At 43.6% G+C, this 24,665-nt stretch overlaps 1 protein-coding gene across 1 annotated transcript in view; it reads right to left on the reverse strand.

The window, feature by feature from the left end:
- Positions 1-13,265, reverse strand: part of LOC126177071 (facilitated trehalose transporter Tret1-like) — a 90,328-nt gene extending 77,063 nt beyond the window's left edge. The window contains exon 1 of the mRNA XM_049924311.1: positions 13,066-13,265. Within this exon, the coding sequence (XP_049780268.1) occupies positions 13,066-13,111 (46 nt within the window). The 5' untranslated portion in view covers positions 13,112-13,265. The remainder of the gene's footprint in view (positions 1-13,065) is intronic.
- Between the last annotated feature and the right edge of the window lie 11,400 nt (positions 13,266-24,665).

A 24,665-nucleotide genomic window follows, 5' to 3' on the forward strand; every position in this document is an offset into this window, starting at 1 on the left:
AGGGCGTACTGTGGGACTACATCGACGCTACCACAGGCTCCGACGGAAGCGTCTTTGTTATTGCCGACACTCGCCCTCGGGCGGTAACAGCGGAGGAAACTGCCTGGGGTGGATGGGGATATAAGTCGACCGCGTGCCCTCGGGAGCTCATTTCTCAACACACGTAGATGGTGACATGCCTGATCGCCGAAATATTGTGTCAATTGCCACTAGTGACCGGCAGTACACGCATGGACCGTTTGATCAACAAATACGCCAGCAGAAGCCGAAGAATCACACATATTATTATTGGCTGACTGTATAGCAGTGCTAGCCGATGGACGATGGACCCTGAGGAATTCTCTTTGATTCCTGTTCCAGGCTGGCAACTTTTCTGCTAAAAGCTGACCGGACTTTCAGGTACCCGAGTCCGGAAAGCGTTTTCACGGTCTTTTCCGGCTTGCGGCGGGTCGGAAACGAGCTTATCCACTCGCGAAGCCTTCAGGTGGCTTCATGAGTTCAGGGTGGCCACGCACATGGAAGAAGGTTTTCCTCATAATGTTTCTCACGGAGGTGTGAGTTTAGCGAAAGCATTTGTTTTCCTAGCGCAGACATAAGCCGTACACAGTAAGGTCTCTCGAATGGGAAACAGTACTCTTGTCGGCACGCCCACATTGTCCATGTCTTACATTTCGAAGAAGAATTTTTACAGACCACCAACAAGCAATTATTGGCTCCTTTCGTGTGTAAAGGCGCTATGGATCCCAGTCATACGCCTTCTGCTATACTTTGCCATTCACCACCCCATTCAAATATGTACCGGCTGACAGGTATATGTTCCAAGAGTTTGATAAACTCTGGGCAGTTAACCCTCCGTCGGTCGCACCCTTGAAAAAATCCACAGCTGCAGCTTCTCGGTTGGCTCCCCTGCTTAAAGGCGACAGGTGGCGCCCCCCGCCCAGGCACCCTCCCCACCTTCCATCGCTGTCATCGCTACGTCGCGTCGTCACAGGGAAAGGAGCCTGGTTATATTTCATCAGTTTATAAGGTTATTTTGTTGGATTTATAGAACAAAAGGGTGCTTTAATGACATGTACATGATTTTCCCACTGCAAATGAACCCGTTATGGTGAAACTATTTAATTCGTATGTCCTTTGTTCCAGGTTTTTGGATAATATGGCGAAGAGCACGCTCAATTTGAGTAACGAGGAGGGTGTCAAGGAGATAATAAGACTTTTGACAGCTGATGATGATGAGGATGCAGTGCTCAAAGAAGATTTAGATGAAGAAAGCTATATTTCGTCAAAATATGGGGATGATGAAGAAAATGACACGTCTACTGAACAACAGTATAGTGACTTGATTCTGACGATGAAGAGGTTTGTGACACTGGGGAAGAAGATACACCTTTCGCACTAGGGAAGGATAGGAAGACCAAATGGACCAGGAAGCCACCGAATAGGGATAAGCACAGAGGACCAGAAAATATTATCACTCATCTTCCAGGGGTTCTAGGAGCAGCTAGACTCAGCAAAATCGCAGCTGAGTGTTGGAATCACTTTTTCACTGATGCTGTGCTAGAAATAATGGTGAAAAATATCAGTCAATATATGAAGAGCATCAGTGGGACTGCTGCACGAGTGAGAGACATCAGGCCAATAAATGTGACTGGAGTTCTGGCGTTTAGTGGTTTACAGTACCTTGCAGGAGCCTATAAAGAAAATCGTAAAAGTTTAAAGTGTGGAAAAGCTCTGGGGTCGTGAGAACAATGAAGTTGAAAAATTTGGCCCGGTCATGAGCCTAACACGCTTTAAAACCTTGTTCAGGTGCCTTCGCTTTCTACGATTGCAATTCCAGACAGCGAAGAAAAGTGTATGACTGCTATGTTATATTCGTAAAATCTTCGAAATTTTTGTCGAGAATTCTCAAAATAACTATTCTGTTGGAGAGAAAGTCACCGTCGAAGAAATGTTCGCAGTTTTCATTTTTTTTTTCTTTATTGTATTTCAATTCCCCATCGGGGCGGGCTGGCAGCAGCATATGCGCTGCTCTTCAGCCGAAAGACATAGAACAAACAATAGAAGACATTTAAAAAGAACAAAGGAGAGAATATGGTGAACATAGATATAAGAAAGGGGGATCATCATGGAAGGAAATAGACAAAAAAACGGGGTGACCGTAAAATGGAGATAAAAAACTGTTAAAACTGTTTAAAAGTAGCACACACAAAAATCCACACACTGCGACAATTAAAAGAACACAAGGCACAGTATGACTGGAGCATGAAAGGTATCGACGGATGGTGTAGCACATAACAAACACTGATAGCGAACCTCAAGGCAGTACACAATTAAAATCACACCTCTTGACGCACAGGAGAAACAGCACTAAACACAACACTGATGTGGCACACTGACGATGATCAAGACAGAGGATCTGCCAGGCGCAAGGAGAGGAGGGAAACTGGAAGAAGGGAGGGTGCAGGTTTCAGAGGAAGACACCCTTTCTGTCAGTCATTCCCTCAAACCCCACCAAGTATGTTATACTGTTAACCCTCACAGCTGCAAAGACGACCTACACCCACAGCTTGGAAGTGTACAGGGTGGTCCATTGATAGTGACCGGGCCAAATATCTCACGAAATGAGCGTCAAACGAAAAAACTACAAAGAACGAAACTTGTCTAGCTTGAAGGGGGAAACCAGATGGCGCTATGGTTGGCCCGCTAGATGGCGCTGCCATAGGTCAAACGGATATAAACTGTGTTTTCTTATATAGGAACCCCCATTTTTTATTACATATTCGTGTAGTACGTAAAGGAATATGAATGTTTTAGTTGGACCATTTTTTTCGCTTTGTGACAGATGGCGCTGTAATAGTCACAAACATATGACTCACAATTTTAGACGAACAGTTTGTTGCACTTAGGTTTTTTAAATTAAAATACAGAACTTAGGCACGTTTGAACATTTTATTTCGGTTGTTCCAATGTGATACTTATCATTTCTGAGAACGCATGCTGTTACAGCGTGATTACCTGTAAATACCACATTAATGCTATAAATGCTATAAATGCTCAAAATGATGTCCGTCAACCTCAATGCATTTGGCAATACGTGTAACGACATTCCTCTCAACAGCGAGTATTTCGCCTTCTGTAATGTTCGCACATCCATTGACAATGCGCTGACTCATGTTGTCAGGCGTTGTCGGTGGATCACGATAGCAAATCTCCTTCAACTTTCCCCACAGAAAGAAATCCGGGGACGTCAGATCCGGTTAACGTGCGGGCCATGGTATGGTGCTTCGACGACCAATCCACCTGTCATGAAATATAGCCGGACATCCATCATGTTGGAAGTACATCGCCATTCTGTCATGCAGTGAAACATCTTGTAGTAACATCGGTAGAACATTACGTAGGAAATCAGCATACATTGCACCATTTAGATTTCCATAGATAAAATGGGGGCCAATTATCCTTCCCCCATAATGCCGCACCATACATTAAGCCGCCAAGGTCGCTGATGTTCCACGTGTCGCAGCCAGCGTGGATTTTCCGTTGCCCAATAGTGCATATTATGCCGGTTTACGTTACCGCTGTTGGTGAATGACGCTTCGTCGCTAAATAGAACGCGTGCAAAAAATCTGTCATCGTCCCGTAATTTCTTTTGTGCCCAGTGGCAGAACTGTACATGACATTCAAGGTCGTCGCCGTGCAATTCCTGGTGCATAGAAATATGGTACAGATGCAATCGATGATGATGTAGCATTCTCAACACCGACGTTTTTGAGATTCCCGATTCTCGCGCAATTTGTCTACTGCTGATGTGCGGATTAGCCGCGACAGCAGCTAAAACACCTACTTGGGCATCATCATTTGTTGCAGGTTGTGGTTGACGTTTCACATGTGACTGAACACTTCCTGTTTCCTTACACAACGTAACTATCCGGTGAACGGTCCGAATTCTTGGATGGTGTCGTCCAGGATACCGAGCAGTATACATAGCACACGTCCGTTGGGCATTTTGATCACAATAGCCATACATCAACACGCTATCGACCTTTCCGCAATTGGTAAACTGTCCATTTTGACATGGGTAATGTATCACGAAGCAAATACCGTCCACACTGGTGGAATTTTACGTGATACCACGTACTTATACGGTTGTGACTCTTACAGCGCCATCTATTACAAGGCGAAAAATGTGGTCAAAGTAAAACATTGGTATTTCTTTATGTACTACACGAATAAGTAATAAAAATGGGGGTTCCTATTTAAAAGAACGCAGTTGATATCCGTTTGACCTACGGCAGCGCCATCTAGCGGGCGAACCACAGCGCCATCTGGTTTCCCCCTTCTAGCTAGGCGAGTTTCGTTGTTTGTAGTTTTTTCGTTTGATACTTATTTCGTGAGATAGTTGCCCCGGTCACTATCAATGGACCACCCTGTATACTGACACACAGCCTGAGGATCCTTGCAGAGCGAGCAACAAACCACCTGATTTTGTCAAACGAATGGTTGTACCCTTATTGGAAAGTTGACAAAATAACACGTCAGACAACTTGTTTACCGACTTTACTCTTGTTGATGAGCTCAAAAAGCATAATTTCACCTACTTTGCTATGCTAAAGGAAAACAAGAAACAGTAGCCTCCAGCTTTTGTGAACGTGTCTGTATGTTCGGGTCAACAATGGGAAAACAGTGGTCTCATACTGCCCCAGAGAGCAGAAAATGTGATCCTCTTTTCTACGCTTCATAATGACGATACTATTGAGCCTTCACGTGGAAAGGCCAAGAAAATGGTTCAAATGGCTCTGAGCACTATGTGACTTAACATCTATGGTCATCAGTCCCCTAGAACTTAGAACTACTTAAACGTAACTAACCTAAGGACAGCACACAACACCCAGTCATCACGAGGCAGAGAAAATCCCTGACCCCGCCGGGAATCGAACCCGGGAACCCGGGCGTGGGAGGCGAGAACGCTACCGCACGACCACGAGCTGCGGACTGGAAAGGCCAAAAGGCCAGAGATCATAGCATTCTACAACTCTACAGAGGGTGGAGTGGACACTGCAGCCTAAATGTCTTCAGCAGATGTGTACAGAAACAACATGCGTTGGCCAGTGGTAATCTTTTATTCGACGATGAATGGGACTGGGTTCAACTCCCTCTTCATCTATCTTGGCAATGATTTCGAACCATTGCACAAGAGGGCATTCCTCAAAAAGTTAGTCTATGGGCTTACTCTTCCAGAGCTGCAGAGAAGGAGCCAGAAGAGCCATGGAATCCCCTCCAGCGTCTAAATCTGCCTGAAGAAGTTCGGCCCCAGAAGGCATTTTGGTAACTACACTCCTGGAAATGGAAAAAAGAACACATTGACACCGGTGTGTCAGACCCACCATACTTGCTCCGGACACTGCGACAGGGCTGTACAAGCAATGATCACACGCACGGCACAGCGGACACACCACGAACTGCGGTGTTGGCCGTCGAATGGCGCTAGCTGCGCAGCATTTGAGCACCGCCGCCGTCAGTGTCAGCCAGTTTGCCGTGGCATACGGAGCTCCATCGCAGTCTTTAACACTGGTAGCATGCCGCGACAGCGTGGACGTGAACCGTATGTGCAGTTGACGGACTTTGAGCGAGGGCGTATAGTGGGCATGCGGGAGGCCGGGTGGACGTACCGCCGAATTGCTCAACACGTGGGGTGTGAGGTCTCCACAGTACATCGATGTTGTCGCCAGTGGTCGGCGGAAGGTGCACGTGCCCGTCGACCTGGGACCGGACCGCAGCGACGCACGGATGCACGCCAAGACCGTAGGATCCTACGCAGTGCCGTAGGGGACCGCACCGCCACTTCCCAGCAAATTAGGGACGCTGTTGCTCCTGGGGTATCGGCGAGGACCATTCGCAACGTCTCCATGAAGCTGGGCTACGGTCCCGCACACCGTTAGGCCGTCTTCCGCTCACGCCCCAACATCGTGCAGCCCGCCTCCAGTGGTGTCGCGACAGGCGTGAATGGAGGGACGAATGGAGACGTGTCGTCTTCAGCGATGACAGTCGCTTCTGCCTTGGTGCCAATGATGGTCGTATGCGTGTTTGGCGCCGTGCAGGTGAGCGCCACAATCAGGACTGCATACGACCGAGGCACACAGGGCCAACACCCGGCATCATGGTGTCGGGAGCGATCTCCTACACTGGCCGTACACCACTGGTGATCGTCGAGGGGACACTGAATAGTGCACGGTACATCTAAACCGTCATCGAACCCATCGTTCTACCATTCCTAGACCGGCAAGGGAACTTGCTGTTCCAACAGGACAATGCACGTCCGCATGTATCCCGTGCCACCCAACGTGCTCTAGAAGGTGTAAGTCAACTACCCTGGCCAGCAAGATCTCCGGATCTGTCCCCCATTGAGCATGTTTGGGACTGGATGAAGCGTCGTCTCACGCGGTCTGCACGTCCAGCGCGAACGCTGGTCCAACTGAATCGCCAGGTGGAAATGGCATGGCAAGCCGTTCCACAGGACTACATCCAGCATCTCTACGATCGTCTCCATGGGAGAATAGCAGCCTGCATTGCTGCGAAAGGTGGATATACACTGTACTAGTGCCGACATTGTGCATGCTCTGTTGCCTGTGTCTATGTGCCTGTGGTTCTGTCAGTGTGATCATGTGATGTATCTGACCCCAGGAATGTGTCAATAAAGTTTCCCCTTCCTGGGACAATGAATTCACGGTGTTCTTTTTTGAATTTCCAGGAGTGTATGATCGTAAGGTCGAACCACCCTTCAAGAGGCGAAGGAGTATTGCCAGCCTGACTTAAGCTGGTTTCAGGAGGCTTACCGTTTCGAGATGTCCGTCTCGTGCCAAGGCGAACTGCAATAAACACGCAAACGGCGTCTGCAGCGAGCGCAAAGTTGCCATCCTTCCAACTTTCCGTGAGGAGCCTAAATCCAGCAAATCTGGTGACTGAGCTCACTAGAACCAGACTGAAGCACCTACATGTTTTTTTTATGATTTCTTTTAACATTTAGCTCACAATTCAGTCAAAATTTTAAATCAAGTACAATGGAGAGCTGAAATATGATTATTTTCAGAATCGTGTGTTTTGGGTAATAAAAACTTTTCTCCTTCAATTACTTTATTAATTCGTTAATCTCGATCCTAAAGAAGGTAAAGACGAAGGAAACTTCGCTAGACCTAAAAGGTGGTGGGTGTTATTTCAGGCCGCCCTGGGTGGCTGAGCGGTTCTAGGCGTTACAGTCTGGAACCGCGCGACAGCTACGGTCGCAGGTTCGAATCCTGCCTCGGGCATGGATATGTGTGATGTCCTTAACTTAGTTAGGTTTAAGTAGTTCTAAGTTCTACGGGACTGACGACCTCAGAAGGTAAGTCCCATAGTGCTCAGAGCCATTTGAACCCTTTTTTTATTTCAGTTTGAAATTGTTTACTTTTTTGGCACATTGCGACCGAACGAAATTACGAAAAGGTTGCCACCGACGGAGGGTTTAGTATGATTTCTTTCGATAAACCTAGAGTTATCGTTCCAGGACGTTATGTATTTTGATGCAAGGATCTGATGTCTTACAATCCGATAATTTGCTACTGACGCCCACAGAGTTCACTACAGCCATTTATCGATCACTTGGAGTCTGTGCGCTCATCGCAGACGCCAAAGAATTGTAAGAATTTCCCTTGGAAACCTGTATTTGTACGACAGTTTCCTATGAGTAGACCACAATTTATGTATATCACAGCGGATGACATTTTGGTCATCTGCTATAAAAGAAATACAAACCCAACAGGATGCCTCAATGTTTCTTCAATATTCTACTTGGAACCGACCACAAAACGATCTCACTCACTTGAGCCGTGTTAAAACGACAGTTGGATAGGAATCATGTTTTTCACAACACATTTCAAAAATTCTCTCAATAAACTGAAGTCATTTATTTTTCCTTATCAGCAATTACATGATATGCACGTTTCATTTCATATCGCTTCGTAATGATATCGAGCCAGCTACACACTTGTCGAGGCGTTGCGTATGATTGTATCTTTATTATCAGTCAATGGTTTCGAAAGCCTTTCGGAGATCGCAGCACGTGAAATCAGCTTGTTCGCTGCGTCAATGACGTGCGAGATACAACGTGTGACCACCTGTGCGTGCTGACTTCGTATTGTCCTCCGGGCGCAAAACTTTATCGTTCTAGGGACGTCATTAAATCGTAATTTTTGTGTCCTTTTTCGAGAGACCGGAGTGATCGACGGTGATTTTTTACCATGAGAAATAAGACTTAAAGCGGCAATTAAGGAATTTTGGGTGCGGCGTATGGCAGTGTGAGGGTATCTCTATCTTGTGAAGCTTGACATAGTCTGGTTTGCGCACGCGATCTCAATATTCATTAAAAATCTGATTTGTCTTGACTTGAATTTACAATTCAGATAACTAAGCATCTTCAGAACTCGGACAGATGGAAAAATCTACAAAAAGACAAACAACAGAGAAGAGCAGTTATAGTTACGTGGGGTTACTCTGCGTGGGACGTATAATGTGTTGCAAAATTTGTACGGTATATTAATTTTTAATTCTTTTACATTCTGTATGTTTTTTTTGTTTGTATGACATTAGGAATTTTCTCTTCTGACTTTTCTTCTGTCAAGATGATTCGCTTAAAAATTGATATTTGTAGAAAAAAAATATCATTACTGTACAGGTCGCAATAGCCACGTTCTTGACAATGCTGTGTGACGCAGATGAAGCATGACGCTTGATGATTACACTAATAAATAATTTGACCTTGAAAAACTATAAACATATTTCAAACATAGGCACATAGCTCTTAGTTGAGAAAATTATTAACGTGTGCATCTTACAATAACTAGGAGTTTTTCGTTAAAATACTACTTTATGTAATCGCACTGCTGACAGCAGTAACACGGGTTTTGGTTCTTTTGCTGTGGTTTTAGACGTACTGAACAAAAATCTAATAAAATATCTGCAGTTTTTTTGCAAGTTAGTAATACAGTACAGTATAAAGTTCTACGTTACTGCAATGAATTGCAATGTAGAATAAAATTAAAATAATTAAAAATTAATATACCGTACAAATGTTGCAACACATTACACGTCCCAGGCAGTGTAACCTCACGTAACTTTAACTGCTCTGCTCTGTTGTTTGTCTTTTTGCAGATTTTTCTATCTGTCCAAGCTCTGAAGATGATTAATTATATGTTGTAAATTACAGTCAAGACAAATCATACTGGAATATTTTAACTTAGGTTTGAAAATGTTAGGTCTGGGAGTCTACCGAAAATAAAACTTGTACAACTGCGTAAACGCAGTGGCACACTCTAGAAGAAATACATCTAAAAAGACGCTGAAAGCTATTTAAAAAAGTTGGAATTTGTTTACAGGCCTACGCATATTGGTCCCTATTCTAGTACCAACTGTAACATAGGCGTATGAGCTTCGTCCGCAAAGGGAATTTATCGGAGGAGCCATATAAGCATTTGTCTTAAGTAATTTAGGGAAATCAAGCCAAACCATAATCTAAATGAGTGCAACCGATTTTTAAGCTTGGTTTTGAGAAATGTGAGTCCAGCTGACACTGATCCAACTTGTCCAGTTTGTGCCTTGGAAACTAGACAGCTACGAACAGCAGAGATGCTGATTTACTTATATGAACAACGAACACATTTCTTATTTCTGTCTGGGAATATTTACCACCTTGTATCAGATCTTACTTCCCGAATGACCTTGTGTATTTAAGACGCCAAATTATTTAGCTAATGATAACCGTCAAGCGGAACAGCAGGACAATACCCCCGTTGTCCACTTTCGTTTGTAGAAGGTGCGCATAATGCTTATGCGCTACGAATTTAAATTCTGATTTTATTCGAACTACCATCAGGCTGTTGTATAACTGGCGATGCAATCTAGTCAGGAATTTCTTGTAGTGCCCCCTCATCTTTCGTTGCAGTTACCTTAGATCTTTCTTCCGGTGCGTTTTACACTGAATGTTTTTACGAGTGTGTAAAATCATATGACAAAACAGTAATTAAAAATATAATATCTTATAAATCTATCCAGCTGCTGCGAAAGAAGGAAAAGCACCACTCCTGTTACGTTGTGGAAAACTGGTACTCATTTTTTTTTTTTTTTAAATAAGCTTTTTGTAATGATTTTACTAGTTATCTATATCGGACTGTCATATAATAACCTTTTTTCGGGCTGGTACATCCAGTTTCGTACCTGCAATGTTATAAGTTAGAAGTGTAACGCGTTAGTGGTTGTTTAAACAGCCTGACGAAACTTGTAAAGTTCAAGTGGATTTAATGGCGAGCTCCGCAATTAATCCATAAAACGAAGGAAACAAGTGTAGGGTTTAAATTCTCCTCGATTACAAGGTCAATGGAGAGGGAACGTAAGTTCCGATTAAGGGAGTACGGAAAAGGAAACAGACCTTTCCTTTTCAACAAAATCATCCTTTCATTCATCCGATACTGTTTGTGAAAACTGAGGGAAACTCAAATCTGGACTGTCGGATGGGTATCTGAACATATATATATATATATATATATATATATATATATATATATATATATATAGAGAGAGAGAGAGAGAGAGAGAGAGAGAGAGAGAGAGAGAGAGAGACCTACCAACTGAAGCGCTTTTGTCATTAGTTACAGAGACATTGGTTTGTTCTTACCAAAAACCTGACTCCAGATTCTTTAAAGAACCGAGCTCCCACATATCACACAGTATCAAAGGTCTGTAATCGAGAACCTTTTAGGAAAGGTTTGAAATTATTTTTGAAGTTGGAAGTCGCGAAGTGCTCTCATTATCAAACACTGGATGGGTATAATAGGAATAATTTGCGCGTTGTTTTAAGAAAAGCTAGTTTTACAAGCATCTCAATGTTTATGACTTCATATCTCCTGGACTTTGTGTCGTACACTGATATAATTTTGCGGGTACGTTTAGTGGTATACGTGGATACCGTCTGGAAAACGTGCTGAGAACAGAGTTAGTAGTAAAGAACTACATTTACATTCAGATCTACATGATTACTTTGCAAGTAAGACTTAAGCTGCTGGCTGTGGGTTCTTCCAACCATTTTCAGACTATTTTTCTACTGTCCCACTCTCTAACAGCGCGTGGGAAAAATGAACAGTAAAATTTCTCTGTACGAGTTATGATTTCTCTTATTTTATAACGCTGATAATTTCTGCCTAAGTAGGTTGGCAAAAATAAAATATTTTCATTTCGGAGGAGAAATTTGGTGATCGCAATTTCGTGAAAAGATCTGGCTGCAACGAAAAACAGTTTTGTTAAAAAAATGAGTACCAATCCTTGACGCTCTCTCTGCTAATTCGTGATAATACAAAACGGGCTGCCCTTCTTTGGACTTTTTCGATACCCTCCGTCAATTCTGTGTGGTAAGGATCCCACGCCGCACGGCAGTACTCTAGCAGTGTAGGCAGTCCCGTAAGTAGAACTCAAATGGTTCAAATGGCTCTGAGCACTATGGAACAACTGAGGTCATCAGTCCCCTAGAACCTAGAACCTAGAACCTAGAACTACTTAAACCTAACTAACCTAAGGACATCACACACATCCATGCCCGAAGCAGGATTCGAACCTGCGACCGTAGCGGTCGCGCGGTTCCAGACTGAAGCGCCTAGAACCGCTCGACCACTCCGGCCGGCTAAGTAGAAGTGTTGCATCTTGTAAGTGTTGTGCCAATAAAACGCAGTCTTTGGTTTGCCTGCCCCACAGTTTTATCTATGTGATCGTTTCAATTTAAGTTGTTCGTAACTGTGATTCCTAAGTATTCTGGTGAATCGATAAGTATTTAGGTGAATCCGTATGATTTATCGCGTAACCGAACTTTGCTTTTCGTACCCATATGAATGACATCATAATTTTTCTTATTCAAAGACAATTTTAACTTTTCGCGCCATAAATATATCGTGTCTAAACCATTCTGCAATTGATTTTGATCTTCTCATAACTTTAGTAGACGGTAAATGACAGCGTCGTCTGAAAACAAATAAGGGGGCTACACATATTGTCTCCTAGATTGTTCATATAAATTAGGGACAGCAGAAGTTCTATAACACTTCCTTGGGGAACGCCAGATATCACTTCTATTTTATTCGAAGATTTCCTGTCGATTGCTACATACTGCGACGTTCCTGTCAGGAAATCACGAATGCAGTCGCGATATTGCATTGGCGGGCAATTTGATTAGAAGTTTCTTGTGAGAAACAGTGTCAATAGCCTTCTGGAAACCTAAAAATATGGAATCAGTTTCAGATCCCCTGTCTATATCATTCATTACATCGTGTAAATAAAGAGCCAGTTGTGTTTCACAAGAAATATGTTTTCTGAATCCGTTTGGACTATGCGTCAACAGACCGTTTTATTCGAAGTAATACATAATGTTCGAACACAATATATGTGCCAAAATTCTACAGCAAATTGACGTCAATGATGTGAGAATTAAACTACAACGTCGTTTCTGATTCTGAAGTTCTACTTGTATGAACAGCGACAATGTAAATGCAAAACTTTTTACTTTTTCTTAGTTTGTGGGGAGTGATAGTTTGAAAAATTTCGAAAAAGTTTAAAATCATTTGTATAATTTGTTGGGTCTCTTATATATAGTCTCTTTAATGTGCACGCCGTGAATTGCGCTGCCTAAAGATATGTATACTGTTAGTAAGTTTTATACTTGGCTTAGTGTGTTGAACCTTTAACGTTAGATCATACCTCTTAATGAGAAGCTTAGACGGCATTTTTAAAAAATTTTAAGTTCAGTGAACAGTTATATGAAATACTGAAAATCAAAGTTTTGTTGCCCCTGGAGTTCCTTATGCAAGCAGCCTGACATTGGCATCAGCTGGTCTTAGCCGTTTAGTAACACAGATTACGCTCTTCCGTAATGGTGCAAAGTGCACAGTGGTTTAGCCTCGGACCAATTACACGGAAAGAGTAGTAACTGGTTAGTTATACAGCACAGTACACGTTGGCCTATCCGTGGAGTAATTAATGAGAGAGGAGCGTTACCGGCCAGTGCGGCAGCATACTGCTTGGTGACGCCGCTGGCGACCATGGTGGTTGGTGGCTGGTGGCTGGTGGTTGGTGGCTGCGCTCGCTTCCGCGAGGTGTCCCGGCGCCACGGAGACTGGAGACTGACCCCTCCACGCCGGCCGTCGGCCGCCACTGTCCAACGGGCCGCCCGTGACGTAGGTGCGCGGCGGTCAGCGTTTTATGTAAGGCTGCCTCTTTCCCGAAATCAGTTCGCCTGCCGATGATAAAGCGCGAGATATTCTGCAATCGAGAAAACTTGCTGAGACTTATCGTCAACAAAAACAAGCTAATTACGCTAGCACCGAGGCACGTTGCCAGAAATTGTATTTCCTGAGGCCTACGTATGAGGATATAGCTCGGCTGCGTGCCAAACCGTGGTGGCTGAAACATTTCGACTTCCACGGCTAAAGTGCTAACGCCGTCTGGGATATGTCTTTGTCACTCCTTCTCGGGCGTTTCTTCACATGTCCTAGAGTCTTATCGACGCGAACGAGCTGCATACGTAATGAAGGTTGTATCTAATGCATCGCGTCTGTTTCGCGGTGTTTGTAGCAGTAGCTGTTTCTCTATAGCAACTGCAGTTCAGACAGAACGTTACAAATAAAGAAACTTACGTTGTGAACGTCAATTTATCCATGTTGTATGGAAGTGGTCGAGTCTAGGGACATGAAAGGCAAGCAGTGGTTAAGAAGGGAGTAAGACAGAGTTGTAGCCTCTCCCCGATGTTATTCAATCTGTATATTGAGCAAGCAGTAAAGGAAACAAAAGAAAATTTCGGAGTAGCTATTAAAATCCATGGAGAAGAAATAAAAACGTTGAGGTTCGCCGATGACATTGTAATTCTGTCAGAGACAGCAAAGGACTTGGAAGAGCAGTTGAACGGAATGGATGGTGTCTTGAAGGGAGGATATAAGATGAACATCAACAAAAGCAAAGCGAGGATAATGGAATGTAGTCGAATTAAGTCGGGTGATGTTGAGGGTATTAGATTAGGAAATGAGACACTTAAAGTAGTAAAGGAGTTTTGCTATTTGGGGAGCAAAATAACTGATGATGGTCGAAGTAGAGAGGATATAAAATGTAGACTGGCAATGGCAAGGAAAGCGTTTCTCAAGAAGAGAAATTTGTTAACATTTCTGAAAGTATTTGTATGGAGTGTAGCCATGTATGGAAGTGAAACATGGACGGTAAATAGTGTGGATCAGAAGAGAATAGAAGCTTTCGAAATGTGGTGCTACAGAAGAATGCTGAAGATTAGATGGGTAGATCACATAACTAATGAGGAAGTATTGAATAGGATTGGGGAGAAGAGAAGTTTGTGGCACAACTTGACCAGAAGAAGGGATCGGTTGGTAGGACATGTTCTGAGGCATCAAGGGATCACCAATTTAGTATTGGAGGGCAGCGTGGAGGGTAAAAATTGTAGGGAGAGACCAAGAGTTGAATACACTAAGCAGATTCAGAAGGATGTAGGTTGCAGTAGGTACTGGGAGATGAAGAAGCTTGCACAGGATAGAGTAGCATGGAGAGCTGCATCAAACCAGTCTCAGGACTGAAGACCATAACAACAACAACATGGAAGAGGTCGAGATAAGCGACTGTATAATAAATTTATGAATTAATTTTTATTGCTTGAGCTACCTTTCCCTAATATTGTTTTAGCACGACTCGTTTGTCAAGACGAACCTGATGATGACGATGATGTTTCGTTTGTGGGGCGCTCAACTGCGCGGACATCAGCGCCAGTACAAAGTTCCAATTTTTACACAGTCAAATTTTTTACACAATCCAGTCTAGCCACTGTCACGACTGCCGCTGCTTCTACTGATGAAATGGCGAGTACAACACAGAGACCCAGTCCCCGGGCAGAGAAAATCTCCAACCCGGCTGAGAATCGAACCCGGGACCCCGTGATTCAGAGGCACCAACGCAAGCCACTAGACCGCGAGCTGCGGACGCAGGGAGCTGATGACAGTAGCACGTTGCCGAAACTCATCGTGCTAAAACATACGAGTAAAAAGTGACTGAAGTTGAAAACATTATGTGCGGCTGGTTCCGGCGGAGGTTCGATTCCTCCCTTGGGCACGGTTGTGTGTGTGTTTGTCCTTAGGATAATTTAAGTTAAGTAGTGGGTAAGCTTAGGGACTGATGACCTTAGCAGTTAAGTCCCATAAGATTTCACATACATTTGAACATTTTTGTAAAAATTAATATTGAAAATTTATGTTTGAGGGCGCTGCTGCAGAATACACACAACGTAGCGTGACTCCGATAAGGGCATATAATCAAAAAGTAGGCAAGAGATTAATGTGGGATTCGTGCCTTTCCAAAGCGCTTGTGGTAAATGCCGAAACGTGAACTATGGCGACGTTATTACCAAACGCGTCCATACAGGAGCAACACCGGTAGACATCCATCGGAGAATGAAGAATGCGTATGAGGCAGCATGTCTGTCGAGAACAACCGGTGTGGAATGGTGCTGCTGTTTCGTTGTCACACACGTCTCCGTATCGCAAATGTCGTTACGCAGAAGTTACGCCGACTCAAGTGGAGACACTCGAACAGCCGCCCTATTGTCCTGACCTTTCCCAATGCTATTCTCACGCCTTCGGCCCTTGAAAAAAGGCCTTGAAGGATCAGCGATTGCTGTCGGGCGTTGATATACAGCAGGTAGTTGCGGAATCCTCACGCAGCATGACAAGGTGTTTTACGGATATTCCAACCTGATGCTTCTGTGGGATGACTGTCTCAAAGCTAACGGCGATTTTGCCTGATTAGCATACCGATTCTGGACTGTACGGCCTTCGAAAGGAATTTTTTTGATAGCTCCTTATATTTTATAAATTTACACGGCGAATGTCCCACTGTATATAATTTCGCAACTGACGGTTTACTAAAGCAATCGTCGACGTGCTTTTGCAGCTTATCACGTAGCACGATAGCTTGCTATGAGTCAGATCTCTGGTCTTAGTGGCCAATTAATGGCCGTTGGTCTGGTGCGCCTGCTTCCCCGAGTATGGTTTTTAGGCAATTTCGCACGCTCTTTTGGACAAATGGTCCCAAATCTCCCTCTCAGAGAAAGCAGTGCATAAATAGCTAATGTTCGACAACACAGGCCGCAAAGCTTACCTAATCCAGAGACATATGGTGCGCATAACTTCGCTGCCTTAGGTTAACTGACGACTGCGGTGACACGATGATGATGATGATGATGGTTGGTTTGTGGGGCGCTCAACTGCGTGGTTATCAGCGCCCGTACAATTATCCAATCTTTGCTCAGTCCAATTTCGCCACTTTCCTGGATGATGATGAAATGATGAGGACAACACAAACACCCAGCCATCTCGAGGCAGGTGAAAATCCCTGACCCCGCCGGGAATCGAACCCGGGACCCCGTGCTCGGGAAGCGAGAACGCTACCGCGAGACCACGAGCGGCGGACCGGTGACACGAAGCCCATCAGGTCACAAAGTTAAAAACAAATTTCCAACTCACGAAAACTCTGGACCGCGCACGACGATATACACACAGGGTCCATAGAGGCTATTAAAGTCATTATCACAAAATGAGTGTTTACGGTCATGAGAAATGTTAGAATGATGGTGAAAAATTTTGGAAAAAAACAATGATAACCAAAAGGAAAGCCTAAAAATTTTTAAGTTTCTAAGTTACTTCAATAGCATATCCACGAAAGCAGTAGGTAACTTAGTGCAGATTGTTGTTTTTTTTGCTTAGGAACCCTACAGCATTGCTAACCATCCAGTAGCATAATGCTACAGGAAGTGAGTGATTATTGAAGATATTTAGTAGTACAGGGGTTTCACGCAAGAAGCAGCCCCTGTATGTGAACCCCTACCCTAGTACGAAGTACCACACTATCAAAAACACCTTTTAATGTTTTCAAAGAAGGGTTGACGGTACTAACAAATATTATCGAGAGAATGAATACAAGGCGATATATATTAAGAACGAACCAGAAATGAGTTTGTAATTACTGTGAATGTTTTACTGCTCAATAAATGTGACGAAAAATTTGTATTACAGATTACAGGCACACCTTTCGTCCATATTCCGTGAATCACATCCAAGCCCAGCAATAAATGAACGAAAAAATGTTCAAATGTGTATGAAATCTTATGGGACTTAACTGCTAAGGTCATCAGTACCTAAGCTTACACACTACTTAACCTAAGTTATCCTAAGGACAAACACACACACCCATGCCCGAGAGAGGACTCGAACCTCCGCCGGGACCAGCCGCACAGTCCATGACTGCAGCGTAAACCTTGCGCACAAAAAGCAGTGGGTCAGAAAACCATCGTATGTCCAATTGCCGACTGTCTTTTTATATCTGGGGTTCGCAGTCATGTGGAACATTTAGATCACGAAATTAGGCCGTTTATACCTCTTGACGAGACAGGTGACCCTTGTATCGGATTAGATTATAAAAGTCAGTGAGTTCGTCATATAATATTTTATTAAACTTGATTACCGCCGTGGCTAAGACATTGACCTTTACTATAATGTAAACGTTTAGAGGACATCATTGTCGTGTCGGCGGTTGAAATTACTTTATTTAAAAGTTCGGAGGGGGGGAGACGGCCCTAAATTGACGTTCATTGGTGTCAACTGCTGTTGTTGTGATGGTTGGCTACATATTGTTGATCGCGCAATTGCACAGAGCAGCCTGTGTTGGATACATTAAAACGTTTCGCCAATGTTTAGTATGCTGCTTTAACTGTTTAACATTCTCTCTGTGTGGCAGAACTTTTACTTACTATTTCTGCGTTTCAAGAATCACCTGTCATGAATCACTGTATTACACTGCAGAATTGGGTCGCACAAGTGTTTAAGTACTGAGGACTATGCAGCTTGCACTGCTGTCACAACCATAGGTGGAAGCGTAGCAGACCAAAGACGCTCTTTAACAGGGAGTACTGAGCGTCTAAGGATAGTTGAAACTTCAAAACACACACAACACTAGCTCGACGAACCCCGTACCACAACGAGTCTGATTGGCTGTACGATCGATGCAGCCAAACCAACAGTTGCAACAGGGAAGCTAACAATACTGGAATCACAAACAAATCTCACAGGACATCTTAAGACGAACGGCTCATTTCATAATCAAATTAATCACCACGGGGACCTTAGTCTGTTGCACGACCGAGACCGCTGCAGTTGGCCCAAGAGACATCGGCGGTGCATATCAGCAACGGTAACTTCCCTGCTACTAGTAATGCTAGCACACCGCACGAACTGTCGGTGTTCGCAGTACTAGTCCGCCACCAGCCCCAACACGCGCCGTGACAGTTGCAGAGGTTTCTTTCCCCAAGGCTGACTGTGGCACTGCTTCCCCCACGTCGTAAAACGTTATTACCTTTCAAATGTTTCTGTGTTCTCTCTCCAAGATGAGCAGGCCTCTGTGGCCGAGCGGTTCTAGGTGCTTCTGTCCGGAACCGCGCTGCTGCTCGGACATGGATGTGTGTGATGTCCTTAGGTTAGTTAGGTTTAAGTAGTTCTAAGTCTAGGGGACTGATCACCTCAGATGTCAAGTCTCATAATACTTGGAGCCATTTCTCTCTCTCTCCAAGATGGTACTGTATTAATGGGTGATCGCAACATGACGTACAGACAAAATCATAGATCCGCATCCCGGGCTCCTTCGATTGAAATACTAACCCTTTTCGCAGAAGTGACGGTAGGACTTTCTTGTGATGATCACCAACCAAGTGCGGGCGAGGAGGGACTCCACCTCTTTCTGTACTTTTCCTTTTATTCTATTGTATTTTTGTATGCCTGAAAGTCAATTTAAGGACTGGAAAGCCTATTACCTTCATCTTTTAGGTTTCTGACAGGTCGAAGAAATCCGCCATTTCCTCCTGTTCTTTGCTAATATTTTCACGTTTATCTATCAACTTTTCAGGGTAATCTTGACATTCTTTTTAATGTAAAAAAAAAAGGTTCAAATGGCTCTGAGCACTATGGGACTTAACATCTATGGTCATCAGTCCCCTAGAACTTAGAACTACCTAAACCTAACTAACCTAAGGACATTACAAACATCCATGCCCGAGGCAGGATTCGAACCTGCGACCGCAGCAGTCACGCGGTTCCGGACTGAGCGCCTAGAACCGCGAGACCACCGCGGCCGGCCTTTTTAATGTCTCCAAATTTTTGTCTCGCACTACACTATTTCCTCTGTGGCTCCTTCTACTGTCAAGTTAACCATTTCTGTTTCTTTTAGCACGTATCTCGCAAAAATTTTTATATAGCCATTTCATCACAATCATAATCTAATAGCTCGTCATTGTTACCGTAATAAATGCCAAAACTGTTTTAACGAACTGCAGACCCACTGGTGTTTAACGCAAGCGCGACTGATTGCAGTAACGTCCAGCATTAATGGGTGTCGCCTGTGTTTCGTGTAATACGAGAAACGCGGTCAGCTGCTCTTCGCGATATGCGACTCATGCTACTCGGCGGAGATAGCAATGGGATGCATGTGTTGACAGTGTACGCAAGCGCGAAATACTCGCATAGGCTCCAGCGTTAGAAAGCCGTAGGTTTGAATTGTTTGCAGTGTATTACTTGATTAAAAGGTTTCATCACCTAAAAACGGTGATTTATTTCCTAAAACGCAATGCGATTTCATCAAAAAATAGTTACTGAAGCTAATACTTTGATACTTTACAAATATACCGATACACCAGCGGCATGAACCCCCTGCCAGCTTGGGGTTATATGTATAGCAATTAATAGAATAAATAGTACAGCTACTGCATATTTTTAAAAGCATAATCAATGTACTACTCCAATCTTTACTTTGTTATAAAGTGTAACAGATAATCTTGATAAGCTCTTGCTCTGAAGAACTTTTCTCTCCTTCAACAATTCGCTTCACCCTCTGTATCTGAATCTCTCTCTCACTGCCTCCATTGTCTCTCTCAATTTTGAATTGGATTAATTTATTTATTTTCTCTCTGCCTCCATCACTCCATCCTCCCACACATATTTTCCATGAATTAATGTTTCATTTGTATGTTTCCTTTGATATTTTCCAAATGGACAATACTTTGCCTAACTCACAAAATTCAATAGATTAATCCAAATAAAACCAACATTTTGTATCCATGTCAGCATGATATTACATATATCTGTTTACATCATTAAGAGCATATCTATCTGCATATCTTTAGTTCGGTTTCAGTGTATTACTTTAGCATTTACTTAGTTATAACATGTAACAGATGTACATTGAACAAACCTAAAGCTCTAGCATGTCCAAACCTTAGCTCTCTCCTGTTTCTGAATCGTAGCCAAAATTGTTATTTATGTATAATTTAGCAATGTTAGTAACATAATTATTGCGCTTAGGGTTTGCAACATGTCACCTGATTACATAAACGCGTGCGAAGACTAAGGTATATCGACTTCATAGTCACCCTCAGCCACATGACGAGCAAGCAATTCCGCACAGATGGTTCTCCTTTGCTCTTTATGGTGTTCGGTTAGACAACGAGGGACCCAGCGGGAACAAACCTTTGAATATCCCAACTGGTGAACAATTGTGACAGCACTACCAACAGAGATGTCAAGTTGAGCGCTGAGTTATTTGATGGTGATCCGTCGATCATCTCGAACGAGTGTGTTCGCACGCTCCGCCATTGCAGGAGTCACAGCTGTGCACGGCCGTCCCGCACGCGGGAGATCAGACAGTCTTGCTTGACCTTGCGGCGATGATGACACACGATTTGCCCAACGACTCACCGTGCTTTTGTCCACTGCCGGATCACCGTAGACATTCTGCAAGCGCCTATGAATATCTGAGATGCCCTGGTTTTCCGCCAAAAGAAACTCGATCACTGCCCGTTGTTTGCAACGCACATCCGTTACAGACGCCATTTTAACAGCTCCGTACAGCGCTGCCACCTGTCGGAAGTCAATGAAACTATACGAGACGAAGCGGGAATGTTTGAAAATATTCCACAAGAAATTTCCGGTTTTTTCAACCAAAATTGGCCGAGAAAACAAATGTGTTGCGTTACTTATTGAACTGCGCTCGTATTTCGAAGGTAGTCGCACATCCACAGTCGCTGTTTACACAGTCACAGACAGTGAGGTATAGCACAGAAAGACTCCTACCAGATTCTGCGATGGAGCGCCATAGGAAGAATGGAAGCAGGACCTTAGCAAACTGATGCGGCCTTATGGCTTCATATGAATCGTTCTATTGCTTCTCGGATGTGGCGACAGTTTATAGAGACCGAAACTGTATCCCGATGACCAGGGCAGAGCCGACCACGTGTGACATGAGAAAGAGAAGGCCGTTATTTGGCTGTAACACCGTAACAGTACCGCCTTAGTACTGCACGGACCTTTGCTGGTAGAAAGTTAAAGCATAACCCAAACTCAAAATATCTTGGTATTAAATTGAATAGATCGCTTACATTCAAACCACACCTAATAGATACTGCTGCTAAGACACGTACAAGAAATAATATTATTCAAAAGCTCGCCAATACTACCTGGGGAGCTGATGTACATACTCTGAAGATTTCTTCTGTAGCGCTGGTATACTCTGTTGCGGAATATTGCAGCCCTGTTTGGCTTAACAGCAGCCACACCTTCGAAGTCGATACTCAACTAAACAGTACCATGAGAACCATAACTGGGACCATTAAATCCACCCCACTACCTTCGCTTCCTGTTCTCTGCAGTATAGCTCCACCACATCTTAGGTGGCAAACCGCCTTAGTTAATGAATGGCGTAAAATCTCCTCCAATACCAACCTTCCAATCCATCAGGACATTGCCCCAAATCTTTCCCGACTAAGATCTAAAAGACCACCATGGAGAACGGCTCAAACCTTATGGCTGCGTCTTACGATGCTATGGATTCATGGAAAAATGAATCGTCTCCGACTGTACTATACAAGAACTGCAATGAAATAGCACCTGGTGGAAACCTACCTGGTACAGACCTGCCAAGAAGAACTTGGGTCATACTCAATAGACTCAGAACTGGTCATGGCAGAAGTGGCGAGATGCTCTGTAGATGGGGCATACGAGATTCACCACAGTGCGATTGTGGACATCCAGAGCAAACGATCCAGCACATCATTCAGGAATGCCCTAAACGTACATTTAAAGGATCCATTCGAGAACTTTATGCAGCCTCCCCTGCAGCCGTCGAGTGGATGGAAAACCTAGACATAGAACTTTAAAGAGACTCTATAGATTCCACATATGTGATTGCTGAATGGCCTTATAGCAACAATTTCTATATGATAATTTTATCTTATCTATGACAAGATACCTTATTGTAACAACCTGTGTATGCCTACTTTATCCTTAATTGAGTGTCTATAAGACGAAACATTATTTATGTGTTATAATGTATGTTGATTTTGTCTTTATCTGTCTGTATGTATTTAAACATGAAACCATTTGTACTTGAAAACCACATACGCTAAATAAATAAATAACTGCACGGACATGTTGTATCGACGCAAACGGTGTAAAAAAAATGGTTCAAATGGCTCTGAGCACTATGCGACTTAACTTCTGAGGTCATCAGTCGCCTAGAACTTAGAACTAATTAAACCTAACTAACCTAAGGACATCACACACATCCATGCCCGAGGCAGGATGCGAACCTGCGACCGTAGCGGTCGCTCGGTTCCAGACTGTAGCGCCTAGAACCGCACGGCCACTCCGGCCGGCGCCAACGGTGTACAGACGGCTTCGACAGAGTGTCCTTTACTGTCGGAGACCTGCTATGTGTGTACATCTGTCACGTCTTCAGAGAGTAGTGGTGCTGGTAGTAAGTTCCTATGGGACCAAACTGCTGAGGTCATCGGTCCCTAGGCTTACACACTACTTAATCTAACTTAAACTGACTTACGCTAAGTACAACACACACACCCATGCCCGAGGGAGGACTCAAACCTCCGACGGGGCGAGCCGTGCGAACCGTGACAGGGCGCCTGAGACCGCGCGGCCTCCTCCCAGAAGGGAACGTCTAGAGTGGAGTCGTCAACATGCTCTGAATGATGTTAACAGATGTATGTAATATCACGCTGACGTGGATACAAAATGTTGGTTTTATTTGGATTAATCTATTGAATTTTGTGAGTTAGGCAAAGAATTGTCCATTTGGCAAATATCGAAGGAAACATGCAAATGAAACATTAATTCATGGAAAATACGTATGGGAGGATTGAGTGATGGAGGCAGAGAGAAAATAAATAAATTAAACCAATGCAAAAGTGAGAGGGACAATGGAGGCAGTGAGAGAGAGAGATTCAGATACAGAGGGTAAAGTGAATTACTGAAGGAGAGAAAAGTTCTTCGGAGCAAGAGTTTATTATATCTCTTACATGTTATAACTAAGTAAAGATTGGACTAGTACATTGATTATGCTGGGTCTCGATTTGGTCTGGAGAGTGACTCTCAACTAATTCGCATCTGGAGGGAATGTGGAACATGAATTCGGGACCCGAAGATTGTGGAAAGAGGCCGATGTAGAGGAGAATCCCTAATGGTGTGGGCAGTGATTATGTTGACCACTCGAACATCTCTTCATGAAATTGTACAGGTGAATCGGCAACGTATAACTGCTGTTAGGTATGTAAGTAGGCTGTTTATGTTTTCTTATCGGCAACGTTACGTAGCGCTCGGTACGAAAATCACTGGCTGTGCTGTGTGCAGTCTGTGGCTAGTTTGCATTGTTGTCTGCCATTGTAGTGTTGGGCAGCGGCAGCTGGATGTGAACAGCGCGTAGCGTTGCGCAGTTGGAGGTGAGTCGCCAGCAGTGGTGGATGTGTGGAAGGAAATGGCGGAGTTTTGAAATTACATATATTATGACTTTTGATGATATTAAGATAAATAAATTGTTTGTTCTCTATTAAAATCTTTCATTTGCTAACTATCCCTATCAGTAGTTAGTGCCTTCCGTAATTTGAACTTTTATTTAGCTGGCAGTAGTGGCGCTCGCTGTATTGCAGTAGTTCGAGTAACGGAGATTTTTGGTGAGGTAAGAGATTTGTGAAAGGTATAGATTAATGTTAGTCAGGGTCATTCTTTTGCAGGGATTTTTGAAAGTCAGATTGCGTTGCGCTAAAAATATTGTGTGTCAGTTTAAGCACAGTCGTGTACAATTGTTCTAAGGGGACGTTTCATATGTCGACCCTTAGCCTAGGATACCTCACTGGAATCTTCTGAATTTTTTCTTGTAGTTTGTGCAATTAGTGTAGCTATTGTTTATTGCTAGCGCGTAATTATAGAGAGAATTTCCTTTGTAGTTGCAGTCTTTCATTGTTGTACAGTACAACAGGTGTGGCACGCATGTAGATTTGCACCAAGTATTTCGCAGCTGCAATTAACTAGATATTATTTTCAGTGCTATGTTAATTTGTTCTCTTATTTTTGCTCTTCAAATTGTGTTTTTCTGTGTTGTCGTGTGAAATATTGTGACAATAATGGCGTGTGAAAAACGTAACACTAGGCTCCAAAGTAAACTGAGAAATGACAGTGAAGACGAAAGCAGTGTGTTAACGCCACCATGTAATGAAT

This window comes from Schistocerca cancellata, chromosome 3 (assembly GCF_023864275.1).
Source record: "Schistocerca cancellata isolate TAMUIC-IGC-003103 chromosome 3, iqSchCanc2.1, whole genome shotgun sequence".
Lineage (NCBI taxonomy): Eukaryota > Metazoa > Arthropoda > Insecta > Orthoptera > Acrididae > Schistocerca > Schistocerca cancellata.